The following is a 13,898-nucleotide window of genomic DNA, read 5'->3' as shown; positions in this document are numbered from 1 at the left end:
CAGGCATGAGTGGTAGCTTCCTCTTGTCAACCACGGAATGCAATGGGAATTGGGAAAGTGCCTTGGTTGAAAATGGAACCATCGACTTCGTTGCAATCACTTTCGGGAAGGGGGAGATCAGGAACGGCCAGAACAGGAATAGCGTGCATAGGGCCCCACCTCATCTACGTCATCGAAGCAAAGGCCCTTTCCGGAATTACCATTACAGTCAGCCTGGGCAGCGATTGCCATTGGGCAATTTCATCGACTCTGACAGGCATGGGAAAGTGTCATCCGTTCAGTCAGGGATGGAAAGACAAGTCAGTTGGAGACTGGCAAACGGCAGTGCAAGAGTCAGAGACAGGGACACAGGGCAGACAGCCAGACACAAGACGGACGGCTCTCGGGACATTGATCGACCGTGCAGCAATGACGTAGAATGGCGGGGCAGCTTTTGTCTTTGAAGCTTGCAACAAGCTCCCAGCAAGCTCTCCCCCTGCCGTTGGCTGCCAACCAACATCATCATTGCAACCGCAACGCAATGCACGGTGGGGTCTTTCAAACGGGTCGTACAGACATATAAGGATCGCATCGGTCACACTCGAGATCTTTTTGTAGAACATCATCACACTTCCAATCCATTCAAGCCACTCTACTACTGCTACTACTACAACCAAAGAGAACCATCGCTTCTCTCTCCACGACCAACAACAAACCCCACACCCACAAACCACCAATCCCATCCAAAACCGTCAAAATGACCACCAACCCTAACGAGCCCGGTGCCCCCCTCTACTCCCAGGCCGTCTCCCAAGACGCCGGCGAGCCTGTCACTGCCGATGAGATCGAGAAGGCCCCCAAGACCCTCGGCTCCCTCGAGAAGGAGAAGAACGAGAAGAAGGACACCCAGACCGAGAGCAGCAAGGACGAGAGCAAGAAGGACACCTCCTCCTCCAATGACCAGTCCTCTGAGCAAAAAGAAAAGCCCTCTGGCCTCCTCTCGAGCGCCACCAGCACCGTCACCGGCGCCGTCGGCAGCGTAGCCAGCGGCGTCACCAACACTGTCGGCAACACCACCTCTTCGGTCGCCAACACGGTCGGCGGCGTTGTCGGCGCTGCTTCTCGCGGCATTGGCGAGACCATCACCAGCGTCACGGGCGGCCTCGGCAAGCCTGTTGGCGAGACCATTGCCAGCGTCGGCACCAGCTTCGAGGGCGCTGTCAGGGGCAACAGCGAGGAGAAGGACGACAAGGAGACTAGCTCGGACAACAAGAAGGAGGAGAAGAAGTAAAGGATACCCACCCAGCATTTGTTACAAAGGAGTTTTTTTCGTTGTTTTCGGGATGCATACATTTGGGAGTTTTTCTTCACGAGCCGGATCAGTACAGTACGGGAATAGCATATTCAGTCTGTTGAGGAAGATTCATGCATTTGGGTTTTATAGGTCTCCCATATAGGAGACTTGTGTGTATGTTGATGAGATGCAATAACACGATACCCCCATTCAAACACCTGATTTCCGTTCCATTTTGTTGCTTCTGTGCGTGATCTGCTGTTTCTGCTAAATTGTTCGTGGTTTTATTTGTTGGAATTATCACCAGAGTCAGGTCTGTTGAGAAGAGAAGATGCGTAGCATAACTGACTCCCGGAGATACCGGACCTCAAATGAGTTTGAACATGTCATTCAAGGAGCATTGAGAACTGTCTGTGTTCACTCACACCGTCACACACGAAGATAGGAGTCTCCATATGATTCATTTGACTTCACAACAAAGTGATGAAGTTTGACATTTTGGAGACGATATTCACGAGATATTTCTAGACTGCTCTCTGGGTTCCGTTACTCCTCTTCCGTTACCACTACAGAACAAAGCACATTGCCCGGGGCCAGTGGATGGTAATCTCCGTCTTTTCCTTTTTCTCCTTCTTTTCCTTTTTCTCCTTCTTCTCCTTCCGTAGGCGGCGCATCCTCTGCTCTTCCGTCTCATTTGGATTGGGTGCGGACTCTACTGGAGGCAATGCGTCGGCTTTCACCTTTCTTGGGCGCTGCACTCTCCAAGAGCGCCACAACCCTGGAGCTGGATGGTGGCTCCGCCTTCGCTTGGTAAAGGACGATACAGTTTGACTGCTTTCTCGAATGAAGTCGCAAGTGGTAGTGGCCGCCTCGCGGTTGCTGCGACCTCTCCTTCTTTTGCTTCTTGCGCTCGGCCTTCTCCTCGGCGGTCTCGCCGTCTTGATTCATGCGCTTCTTGCTGTCGCCAACTTTCTTAATCGTTGACGAACTAGGGCAACAATTAATTCATGTCTCAAACAGGAATAGCGAGGAGAATGGACAGGTACTAACCGATCAAACCCCCAATTTGATGTTGAAGCCATTGGGTCCAATAAACCGGCGGAAGATGACTTCGATCCTTGACCTTCGCGGAAAGCTTCTTGGCCGCGGAAAACATGTTGGTACGTCACCAAGGAGCACGCAACCACTGTAGTGGAACAGGGTATAGAGGGAGTGCTCGGGGTAGCGTCTCCAATGGTGGCGTGTGCCTGGATGGGGTGGAGGCAGTGGTGATGCTTGTTTTCCTTTGGCCGATGACGAGACGGAGGTTGTTATGTCCCGCCATCGGCCAGGCGGTATCGAAGAAACCAGAGATTTGACCACTGTGTTTCACAAATGGTCAGCGGCCAGATACATCGGCAAGAGAGTAACGGGGGATTGGGAGCGGAATTTTACCTGACGTGGCCAGACTGTCGTCGTCGACAAGGATGACAGGGGCCTTCTTCCTCTTGGGCCAAGCAAACTTGACCTTCCTCTTAGCCTTGAAGGGCAAGCGCCTGGTGGTGGTGCCACGGGTGGTGGACTTCTTCTTCTGCCTCTTCTGGTCCTCGGCGGACATTTCTTGGTCCTACTGGCCCGGGCCACATTACTAGTAAAGGGCAGGTCAGTCAAATGCACCTCGCTTCGTTGCCACGATCGTAGAGTCAGGGAAGCTCGAGTGTCCACTTGGGGTTTGTGGCTCGGCTTGCTAGGCCCAAGCCGCCTAAGCTGATGGTGAAGGGCGATTGCAAGCACGCAGACAACCAGTGAAGTAGGAAAAGACACGCGTCAGTGAAGTTGTTAGAGCTCATACCTCAAACAAAAGTTCCATCAGCAATGGTTAACTGAGGTGTCGATGCGCGAAAGGCAGAAGGGTTGTTGATGCTCAAAGACAACGCCGCATGGGCAGCGGGAGCGAACGAGATGTCTAGATAAGTCGGTAAATGTGTTAGCACTCCTAGAGGTAAGGTACTCAACTGCCTAGGTGCCGAGTACCTGGTGATCAAATGGGTGATCACGCTTACCTCACAATACTTTGACAGGGAAGAGGGGTCCTTGAGGAGGGACTCAACCCCTTGCGGCACAACGTGCCTTGTTGATGAGTAGGACGAGAGGGGAAAGGAAGGCGGCAGCCGTGAGGGCGCCACGGAAAACTCTCTTCCATGTTTTCATGATGGGAAGAGCAGAACTGGGCTGCTCATCTCCCAAAAACTCCCATTGCAATGGGTCCTTGATGTCAAGCAGCTCTGGCTGGGCAGCGAACAAACCTTGCTCGAAATTCTGGCGTTCACCCAGCCAAGACACCTCCTCGAATGCTTCGAGAAGCTGGCGTCTCTGAGCCGTGTACTGCGCGTCTTCGAATTCAAGTAGTCGCCGCCTCTCATCCGGGTTGAGCGCCGCTACTAAACGGTTCCTTAGCTCCCTCTGAGCCCTGGAGTGCGACGCTGCCTGGGCTTGGGTAGATGTGGGGGGCACGGGCAAATACTCCAGGTACAGCCAATAGCTGGTAGTCATCTTGACAAGTCGAAGTCGTGGGAACGTTGACGTAGATGATGGTGTTAAGCTTTGTGGAAAGCAGTTTGAGTGCGCGAGAAGATTCTTGGTGGCCCAGATTTGGGAAGTGAAGGGGGTGAAGAATTTTGTGGGAAGGTCGAGTAGATTGTGCGGTGAAGTAGGGCAGGTTTTTTATTTTTGTTTTGCAAAGTCCCAAGGTACAACGTGAAACGGACGAGCCTCACAGTGGTTGTAGGCAGACGAGGAAGGCACGTACGGTCTATGAACGACCCAACGATATCTGATAGCAAACGCGCCGTAAGGAAAGGCGGTTACGGTACGTACCTCTAAGGAAGAGACGGCCAGCCATAGACCCCCTTTAGAGAGGTTGGCAACGGTACCACAAGTAGGTGCCGTAACGCCCCGGCTAGGACATGGCCCCAGTTCCTCTACCTAGCCGTTCCCTCGTCTTTCGCTCGTTGCCTTCCAGCTCCGTTAATTCAGATGACTCCGTCCCTCTTGAGCTTCGTTCGGGTATTCGTTCTTCAGCCTGCCCGACATCCTCAACCGGAGCCCCGGCCTGGGCTTTCTCTACCTCCAGTTGCCTCCGCCGTTCCTCCGCAAACCGAACCATCTGCGGCCTGTTTCGTATTATCCGCCTCTGTCTTCGCGCCCTGTTCTTCAACACGCCGGAGTATACATACCCAACCGAAGCCATGATTATGAAGAGCGCATGAAGAAAGCTGCGTTGAGACGTCTGGAAGTCAGCCATGGTGCTGATGTCAAAAAATGGAAGGTCGTCAGAGGTCCTGCGACAACACAAAGCTGGAACAGAGCCGCCATCGGTGCGGTTATTCCCCATGCAAGCATGGAAGACACTTCAGAATTCCAGTATACAATGGATCGAGACGCCCACTCACCAAAAGACAATCATAAAGATCATTCCTTTACTCTGGTCGCTCCTCCATCGTTCTCGCGTGGAATTTGTTCTGAGCCGGTCTTTGACTGGAGCGTTATCGATAAGCCCTAGAATGAGGAAGCAAAATGTGCTGCCAGCGCAAATCAGGATGTCGAAGCACACGGCAATGACATTGATCGGTCGTCGCCGGTTCAAGCACGAGAAAGAGACGATCTCGTACGCGTTCACAAGAACAGCGACGCCCAACTAGTCCTCCAATGTCAGCAAGAGCCTACGTCTTTGTCTGATCGAGCAGAGAGACGTACCGGAAAAAAGCACGGGAAGATCAAGTCCACCCTCGCGTTGGGATTCCCTTTCCATCGATGATACCACCAGCCCATTACAGCAATAACTCCCGCCTCGTACATCAGGGCCAAGAACCGGGACAAGATTTGCGACAGCTTGAAGACAAGCCCCGGCCCAGAATCATACCTCGAAAGGCTTCGAGGACCCCGTTCGACATCCATCCATGCCGTCCCGTCTAGCACACGCCCCGTCGCTGTTGCTGGCGCCTTCCTCCCTCCACTGGTGGACAAGTCCCGATGGTAGACTGTCCAAGGAGTTAGAGCTCTGTGTTGAAAAGGCGATGTTTCCGGTCTTGCCCAATCAGTCCTTCAAAACGTCAGCTCCAAGAGACCAACCACGTCTGGGTCCCTCTTCTGTCTTCCCAAGTCCGTTTCCCTCGCAGCCGTTGCTCCCCAGGCATGAGCTAACCTCTAGCAATGTTCCAGGTATCGAGTTGCCGTCTTCGTCGTTTATGTCGTCCAAACATCAACAAAGGGAGGAAAGGAAGAAAAGGACAGAAAGAGGCGGTGGAACATGGAAGAGGAGGAAGCAATCACCATAAATACATCCAGCCATCAACAATCCTCAGCGAGTCTCAGCTCGCGACGTCAGCCAGCATGGGTGCCGCGACTTGACCACAATTCTCAGCACTAGCGGAACCGACAGGGCCCAGCGGTGGCCGGCAAACCGACGACTCGGAAGTCGGAACAGCGCAACAACGAACGAGGAAAAACCCTCTACAGTACAGCCCAGCCACCCAAAGAATTCCTGCGAGACCCAAACCAGGTCGTGAACCCTGCATGTGCAGAGAGGCTGCAGCAAGCAGCACGCCTGTACATAAACGGGCTGAAGCCTGTCTGGATCGGGAATACCGCTAATTCTCAGTCGATTTGGATACCCTTAGGGGGGCACTAAGGTCAAAAGTAGCAAAGCCTAACAAATCCCACCAATGTTGTTATTGGGTCGTTTCCAATGAATCAACTGATGCACGTTGGCAAGCCTGCGATCGGTTGTCACCTGCGTCAACTCGTTAGTAGATTGGTTGAAGCCCCTGTTGGCCCCAGATATTGCCGACACTAAGGGTATCCAAATCGACTGAAAAAAAGTGGTAGGGGCAAAGCCACATTTGGGGTTGGGATTGCTTGGCGAAATGCTACCCACACTACGATCCTTGTTACGAGATGATTCCCGATCGAGAATGCTACCCTCGGATGTAAATACAACTGCACATCTTGTGGCTCCGCTTTCTGACAGACGACCGCAATCCACGGATGCCGGTAGGGATAAATGTCTTGGTCAGAGGTTTGGGCTCTCTTCCGTCCGAATTGGTTCTAAAGAACATCTCCCATGTACGACATAGACTTTGAACGCCCAGTGTCCCTAGTGTAGGAAACCATCCAGTTTGGTTCAAGTTGTACCTTTCTTGAGCCACTAGGTCCCTGACAAGAATCTTTCTTCTCCGGGAACCCGTGGTTGGCCCCATCTCGAACCAACGACAACCTATAGCTGGACCCGACGTCACCAGCGACCCCTGCTGATAAGACCAATTAGAACGGCTGGCTACAGCACTGTGTACATTTTGGCACTGCTTACGAGCGATACTTTTCCCCCTGCAGTTCACATACATATCTGCAGGTGCTGTGGAAGCTGGTGATGGGTCAGGTGGCCATGCCACTGCAGTGTTTGTCATATAGAATGCATGCGGTGCTTATAGTCCCTGATGTTGAGTAACTGAAAGGCAAGCTTTGTGTGAGGTTTGATAGCTTTTGTCCGTCTGAAAAGGGTAGCATGTTGACGTTTTGCTTCTTTGAGCAACTGTTTTCAGGGGTAGCAGCAGGAGCGGGAAGTCAGCCGTGGTATCAAGGAAGATTATCCAAAGACGGGTTGGACCCGAATAAACAATGGAAGATGTCGTTGAGGCAATGGAAATTTGTCAAGAGAGGTACATGGGCCAGACCAAAGGAGATAGCACAATGCATGACTTTTATTCTTCCTGGAAGAAGATGGTTGAGAGTACCTGTAGGTACAAATCGCAGATATATCGCGGGTTAAGGTGCTCTCAAGGGACAACCACAAGGCTGATCATTAGGATCGCAAACAAGCGACCAAGCGAGTTGTCCGTTCACAACAAGAACTTTCAGCAGTAGCCACCATAAGATGAAAGCATCTGAATCCATTACCAGTGAACCTGATCCGCGTAACGCAGCATGTATGGAACATCGTGAATGTGGTCGAAGTTATTTTTTCCCAACTGGTATCATGACTGGAACATTTCCTTTGACGCAAATATGAACAAGTAACCACTTGGTAGGTATCTGGAGAAGCGATAGAAAGAGTTCATAAGGTTGATTTAAGACAGCACCAACATGGCACTTGTATCAACAGAACCATATATCTCGCTGTCGAAGGAAGAGAACAGGTGTGATAACTTCCTTACCGCTTGGGGTCACGTTTTGCTTGTTGCAACTGGCAGAAAGAAACCCAACATCGTTGTAGCAAAATGGCTGGGATATGAAAAGTCCTGGATACATAAAAGGCCTCACAACTTGACAACAAAGTATACCGACAATCGTGAACAGTGCGCTACCCCAGTCCATCAACATGTGACAGGAGGCAGCAAGGAAAAGTAGAAACTCTCATAAGGGAAACGGCAGAAAATCAAGATAATGTTCATGACGTATGTCCATATTATTATCCAACCAAAATGGCATTGCCGTTGGATGGTTGTTTGCAGGAGAAGGCTGATGGTTGAAATGGGATATGTGATGACGGATATTCAGACCGCCTCTCATCAATCAAAGAACGATGGTAGCAGCTCGTTTGTCCTGTGGTGTAATGGATAGCACACGGGTTGGGATTGTTTACTCGATTTGGTAAGTCCCGAGTGGGCGATTGATTAGCCGCCATCCACCCAGGTTCCGGTTCAACTCCGGGCTCGGCCGGGTTGTGATTTATCGTTCTTCTCTTTTTTCCTTTTTTTCTCGCTTTATTTTGGTTTGTGTTTGTTAAGAACACCACTCGCTATTACCCAAAACACATTTTAGCGCATCCTTGAATTCATTGTAACGGCCTACCATAATCACAATAATCTTCTTTTACAGCACCTACCTTTGAGGATTGACCATCGAGTGTCGAAGGAGTGTCAACATGAGACTAAGTCATATTCCATGACTTTCAGATGACCTAGCAGACAGCTGGCATCACTCGCCCGGCAAGATCCCCTCTCCCTCACTGGCACGGCCTTGATTTCTCCGTTTTCTCCCTCTGTTTTTTTTTTCAATCCCCGCGCTCCTTCCTAATGGCAGCCTGGTGCCCGTCGGTCCCGAAACGCCGGGCTAGCCCTAAGGAAGAAACGTGAGGGAAGCTCAACCAACACCCTCCAGTGTCCCTCCACTCGTTATTTTCGTTGAACCCCCTTCCCCCTCCCAGAAAAAAAAACCCGGTCTCGCTCCCGTCCCCACTAAATCTTCAGTCGTGCCTTCATTATGCAATCCCGTTGGAATTGCGAGGGGCCGTGACTCTTATCATCTAAAGGAGGGGCATTGTGGTCACTTGCCAGCTGGTCTAGACCTTCGTGGATACACAAACTTGACGGATCCTGATGGCAGGCGCCAGATGCACACTCACGATCAACCTGAGCCTGACCTTCTAGACCACCACGCAGATAATGCTCCACCGTGACTGCCCCTCACCCCCCCATTCTATGTCGCTCAGGAAATTGCATTCGACACACCCAAGCCAAAGAACCTTGATGGCCAACCCTATGACCGTTTATCCTGTCTTCCATTGCCAGGACTCAAAAGTTCCTGCCAGCAGCCAGTTCAGGCTCATGCAGTGGGCAAGTTTCAGACGACCCCGCCGTGGTCTGTGGCTGCCTTTTTATCTTTGGTGTATTAGTGTGCAGGACCTTCCGCCAAGATATGGGAGATGAGACTGAAGCGATTCCACCTCCTTCCCTTCCACTCGAAAGTCAGATCCTGCCGATCCAAACCGAAAGATTCACCTTGAGAATCGTAAGGACCGGATAAGCGCAATCTCTGTCTGGTGCCCAAGGGCTCCAGCCACCCTTAGGCAGGCCGACGGGAGGTAGGAGCACGGGGGTGGTCATGGGTTTGGACGGGGACTTTCGGAGTGGGTGGGATGGCGGAGGCAGTCGCAGAGGAACGGGCTGATCAACTTCTATTCCAACACCTGCTCGATCTGGAGGTTACTGGCGATGTGATGCACGGCAGTGATGTTGCTTTGTTGAGGCCTGGCCAAACTGCCGTACAGTGAATGAAGGCAGGCGCATTCCAGGTTCGATATGGAACGGGTCAGAAGTGAGGCCAAACCTAAGTGACGTGACACGAGCACGTAAGAGTGATATGTTCTTGTCAAGTCATTATGTGCTAAACAAGAGCGGAAGAAGATGTAGCAGGAAATCGTCGGAAACAACGGTTCTTTAGCAATATATCTTATCAATTGTGTCCTCGTCCTTGGGAACTTAAAGCGTGGAAGACAGTTTCAGAGCAACTCCTTGAAATGTCGAACGGTGTGAAATGAGGTCGCCGAGTAGTTTGTAAGCTCCAAAGTGGCCGCCCCTAGTGTTCTGTGTCAGCAAGTTTCTCATTCCACGTCTCGAAATACGTAAGAGAAGCATAAGGATTGTACGGTCTGTGGCAGATAGCGATGGAATGGGCCAGCTCAACCATGATTACAAGAGACACGTTGAGTAACAATCTGACGGAACGCTAAATCATCTCATCGTGGTGGGAGAAAGATTACAGCGGATGGCTGATGGTGGGTTTCTGGGGTATGGAAGATGTGACATGTGCAATAAGAGTCGGTCCTATAGATGGTCAGCCATAGTCGTGTATAAGACAGGGTTGGGCCTTGAAAGCATGGGTTGCGAGTGTCAACATCAAGCATAAGGGGAGCGACGCACAATGTATCAAGCATACCATCAGAAACATGAACGACATTCAAGATCAAAGGCACAGCAAAGCTCGGAGATCATAGCAAAACACCGGGAATAGCAAAGGACAAAACATCAAGCAGCACAAAGCATAGACGAAACGAAGGGTAGTGAGTAAGTGAAGTGATTTAGCGATGCTAACCCGTAAATGATCCGCCACACGCACAGCAAACTGTGAAAGCCAACCTAAGCTAACTCGTGAGGAATCTGTCAAGATATCTTAGTATCTGGGTTGCGGAAAATCTTCCCATCGCTCGATCGTCCAGCTGAAATGAACGAAAGCAACAATGCTCGCCGTAAAACCAATCTAAAGACGCACTGACAAGCAAGAATTCTGAGACTAGACCACATCCTCTTTCCGTCGTAAAACCCATGATCATTTTGAAAAACTCCGCGCAGCAAGCCATTTCGTAGAGTAGACCAGAAAGACCCGTACGACGCCCCAAGCAAACCCCAAACGACAAACAACTCGAGCAAAAAGTGGCCACCTTGTCGTGGTTATCGGACGAATGATCGGAAAAGCTTAAGCCAACCGGTTACCTGGGGACGTTTTGATTGCCGATACGCCACACCCCAACGCCGAGCGATGATCAACCATAAGCATAGGCAGAGCGTCATTACTAAAAAAATTGGTTTTGTTAGCGGAGGCCGAAATTGATGTTCAAATAAGAACAGCTTGTTGAATAGAAGGAGAAAAAGTTGAGTTGAAGAGAAGTGTTGGTATGTCGTCGTTTGGGGTGAGTTGCTGCAAGAGGTTGAATGAAGGATCCTTGTCCTATTTCACTCCGCCGCGGCGGAAGAAGCGGCCACCTCGGCCACCTCTGCCACCTCGGCCACTTGGACCACTGGGTCCGGTAGTGGTGAGCTTGCACACCCGACCGCTGGTGATGCGGCCGGTGCCAGTACGACTGGCAACTCTGCCGCGGCTAGCAACTGTGCTACCACGCTGTTGGGGGCGTCCATTGGCTGCCTCCTGAGTCGCGGAGGGGATCCGGGGGCCCGCACGACGGGTGCTGTGGTAAGGGAAAGGCTCGGCTGGAGGGGGCGGGGCCAGGTCAGCTCCGTAAACCGGGAAAGGCTCGGGAGCAGTTAGGCCGGCCGGAGCCGGAGGCATGAAGACAGCCGGAGAAGGTGCCGCAGAAAAAGTCGGGGGAGGAGCTGTAACAGGAGTCGAGGAGAGTGCCTGATTGTACTGAGGGTCGCCTACCAAAGCAGGGGGCGGTCCACCGTTGCCGCCGAAGTGGGGAGCGCCGTAAGGACCAGCAGGGCCGGGCGGGGGAGGAGGGCCCATGTAGTGAGGGGGGGGAGGGGCGGGGCGATAGGGGGTACCGACGCCGGAGTTGTTCTGGGAGCGACCCCAGGAAAGGCGGACACGCGAGTTACCGATCGGGTAACCCTGCATCTGATTGATTGCCATTTCCGCAGCGTGGCGGTGGACAAACTGAACGAAACCGCATCCCTTGCCGGGAGGGATCTTGACGTAGGTGATTTCGCCGAATCCTTGGAAGAAAGAGCGGAGCTCGTCCTCGGTGACGTAGCCGGAGAGGCCGCCGACGAAAACAGTCGTGTTGTTAGGGTCGGTAAACTGGTTCATCGGCTGCATGGGGTTGAAGCCGGAATAGTAGGGCTGGGGCGGAACTCCCCACTGCATGTTGGCCGCATGGGCGGGAACGGGCGCCATCATTGCGTTGGCGGCGTGAGGAGCATGAGCGCCGTACTGGTGAGTTCTGCTAAGAAGTGTTAGGACCATATTCAAAGCCTATACGGGCAAAAAACTAACCTAGTCTTGGGAGTCGCGGTGCTGATTCTCATCGGACGGTTGCCACAATAAACGCCTTGCATCTCGACGAGCGCCCTCTGCTGATCTCCTTCGTCTGAAAAGCGAACAAATCCGTAGCCGCGGGATTGACCGGTCATGGCATCGGTCATGATCTTAGCAGACTTGCAGGACGGGAAGCGAGACTGGAAGAGAGAGACGAGGACAAACTCATTGACCTCGGGACCCAGATCGCCGACGAAGATGCTATACTCGGGGCCACGGTCATCGCTACATTACCATTAGTGACATGCTGAAGGACGGAGGGGGAAATGTACGCACCGACGGTCAATCAAGCCACCACCAGAAGCCCAGTTAAGCTTGAAGGCGCGGTTGCTGTTGGGGACGGGAGTGCCGTTGAGGTTAAGGGCCTTCTGAGCGGCCTCGGCGCTGGCAAACTCGATGAAGCAGTAACCGGCGTTACTGTAGGTCAAGTAAAGTCAGTATACACTAGCGATATGACGCGGGATGACAATCAAGTAAGGATAGCAGAGGTACTCACCCAGAGTTGCGATCGCGAATGACCTTGACCTGAACGTTCTCGCCGAGGACAGTGGTGAAAACGTTCTTGATGAAGTTCTCGTCCATCCAACCTTCCATCTCGCCCATCCTGGAATCAAAGTCAGATCCGATTCAAAAAGGCCGCAGTGAACGTAAGGTGAAAGGTGAGCTCAACAGCATGTGACTTACCACAGGGTCTTGCTGGCCTCGTTGGTGCCGGGCTGAACAAGGGCGGTGGGGGCCTGGAAGTTGGCCTCGGAGTTGCCGTTCATCGGAGGAGCGGCGTTGTTGGTGCCGGGGGCTCCGGGAGCAGTGAAGTCGGACATGGTCCTTTGCGCTGTTAGTCTAGTTCAAGAAACGACACGAGAATGAGATCTCGGCGACATGTGACGTTGTGGTAAGGCTGATGCGACAGAAGACCGAAAGGAAGTATGAGGTATAAGGCGAAGCGGGGAAGATGAGATACGCGGGTGACTGCTGGCAGAAGGGTCCGACGTGGAAAGATAAGAGAGGGGATTGTTGCCACGGGAACAATGAAGGAAAGCCGGGGGAAAGTGGGTATGGGCAAGGTAGGAAGGCAGATATAAGCGCAAAGCTTGGAGTGAGATGGCAAGAAGTGCAGACGGCTGGGCAATGACTGGATTCGTCTTGTCCGAACTCCTGGGGTGCTGTCCTGATGATGAACAAACGTACCCGGAAAGAACGCGATGCGAGGAAGATCCAAGGCCAAAAACCGTGAGGTTATTCTTCTCGAGTGTGAAACAAGTAGTGAAAGGGTGCAAAGTGAGGCCTTACCACGTCGACAGCAAGTTGACTGCGCAAGGCAAGGGTTGCTGAGGTGGAAGAGTGGAAGGTGAGGCAGAGGTCAGGGCAGGTGGAAGGCGGTAGTAGTAGGTAGGGTAGGGTACGTAGAACTCAAAGGCAGGAACTGCAAATGAAGCCCCAGGACAAGGATGGAAGTTTGCCAGAGTGGAGAAATTTTCGAGTAATGCTCAGCGGTCCCGATATTTTGCCAAAGATGTGGGCACTACTCATTCACTCGGCCGAGTCCAGACAAAACCCTCTTGCAGGCTGCGCAAGCGCGCCCGCAGGCCGCAGCACGCGCAAGCAGTTGGGAAGATGGCAGGGAAGCTGGGATAGCAAGGGCTGGAGGTAAACAAGAAGATCAACACTTACAATGACTTGCGTATATCGGCGACCGTGTTACTGCGAGGTTTGGGTGTAAGCGGAATGTGCCGCAAGTGCGTAACGCGTCTCTGAAAGCGCCTCATCTTGTTAGCTTTGACGAGCGTTGCGATGGGCGTGGTGACGAGTGTTGCAACGAGTGTCGTGAGAGGGAGAAGATCTGGGCCAGAGCGACTCTCGAGGAGACGGCTATCCAGCACCCAGGATGTGCTGCCTGATCTTTCCAAGGCAGAGACACACAATAGGGTCGTCTGTGACGCAATAGGCTTCTGCCAATATGCAAAGGCCCAGAACGCGAAACACCTAACGTGGTCAAGTGCTCACTGTATGGGATGAAAAGGCAGTGCAAACAGAGGAGGGAAGGAGGCAGACACTCACCGGTGTCGGAGGCAGTGAGCTCAACAAGCAATATGCT

The 13,898-nt window shown here is 52.4% G+C and overlaps 4 protein-coding genes across 4 annotated transcripts; 1 reads left to right on the top strand and 3 right to left on the bottom strand.

Annotated features, from left to right (window-relative positions):
- Positions 1–736: 736 nt before the first annotated feature.
- SMAC4_01450 (uncharacterized protein) lies at positions 737–1,270 on the top strand (the record flags this gene model as incomplete). The annotated part of the gene is made up of 1 exon (XM_003352568.1): positions 737–1,270. One exon carries the CDS (start codon positions 737–739, stop codon positions 1,268–1,270), a length of 534 nt encoding a protein of 177 aa, XP_003352616.1.
- A 1,390-nt stretch (positions 1,271–2,660) lies between these two features.
- On the bottom strand, positions 2,661–3,509 carry SMAC4_01452 (uncharacterized protein). The gene is made up of 3 exons (XM_066089591.1): positions 3,316–3,509; positions 3,105–3,218; positions 2,661–2,900 (listed from the first exon to the last, which is right to left on the bottom strand). Exons 1-2 carry the CDS (start codon positions 3,453–3,455, stop codon positions 3,122–3,124), a joined length of 237 nt encoding a protein of 78 aa, XP_065945776.1. The 5' UTR covers positions 3,456–3,509; the 3' UTR covers positions 2,661–2,900; positions 3,105–3,121.
- Positions 3,510–3,540: 31 nt separating this feature from the next.
- SMAC4_12780 (uncharacterized protein) lies at positions 3,541–5,663 on the bottom strand. Its single transcript, XM_024655236.2, has 3 exons — positions 5,009–5,663; positions 4,705–4,949; positions 3,541–4,527 (listed from the first exon to the last, which is right to left on the bottom strand). The coding sequence occupies exons 1-3, from the start codon at positions 5,207–5,209 to the stop codon at positions 4,212–4,214; spliced, it is 762 nt and encodes a 253-aa protein (XP_024511143.1). The 5' UTR covers positions 5,210–5,663; the 3' UTR covers positions 3,541–4,211.
- Positions 5,664–10,096: 4,433 nt separating this feature from the next.
- SMAC4_01453 (uncharacterized protein) lies at positions 10,097–13,082 on the bottom strand. The gene is made up of 6 exons (XM_003352571.2): positions 12,488–13,082; positions 12,300–12,407; positions 12,080–12,220; positions 11,762–12,028; positions 11,189–11,708; positions 10,097–11,139 (listed from the first exon to the last, which is right to left on the bottom strand). Exons 1-6 carry the CDS (start codon positions 12,622–12,624, stop codon positions 11,071–11,073), a joined length of 1,242 nt encoding a protein of 413 aa, XP_003352619.2. The 5' UTR covers positions 12,625–13,082; the 3' UTR covers positions 10,097–11,070.
- Between the last annotated feature and the right edge of the window lie 816 nt (positions 13,083–13,898).

The sequence above is a fragment of the Sordaria macrospora genome, chromosome 1 (genome assembly GCF_033870435.1).
Source record: "Sordaria macrospora chromosome 1, complete sequence".
In the NCBI taxonomy this organism is placed as follows: Eukaryota; Fungi; Ascomycota; class Sordariomycetes; order Sordariales; family Sordariaceae; genus Sordaria; species Sordaria macrospora.
The sequence above is the reverse complement of the archived record's forward strand: the minus strand, read 5'-3'. Positions and strand labels throughout refer to the sequence as shown.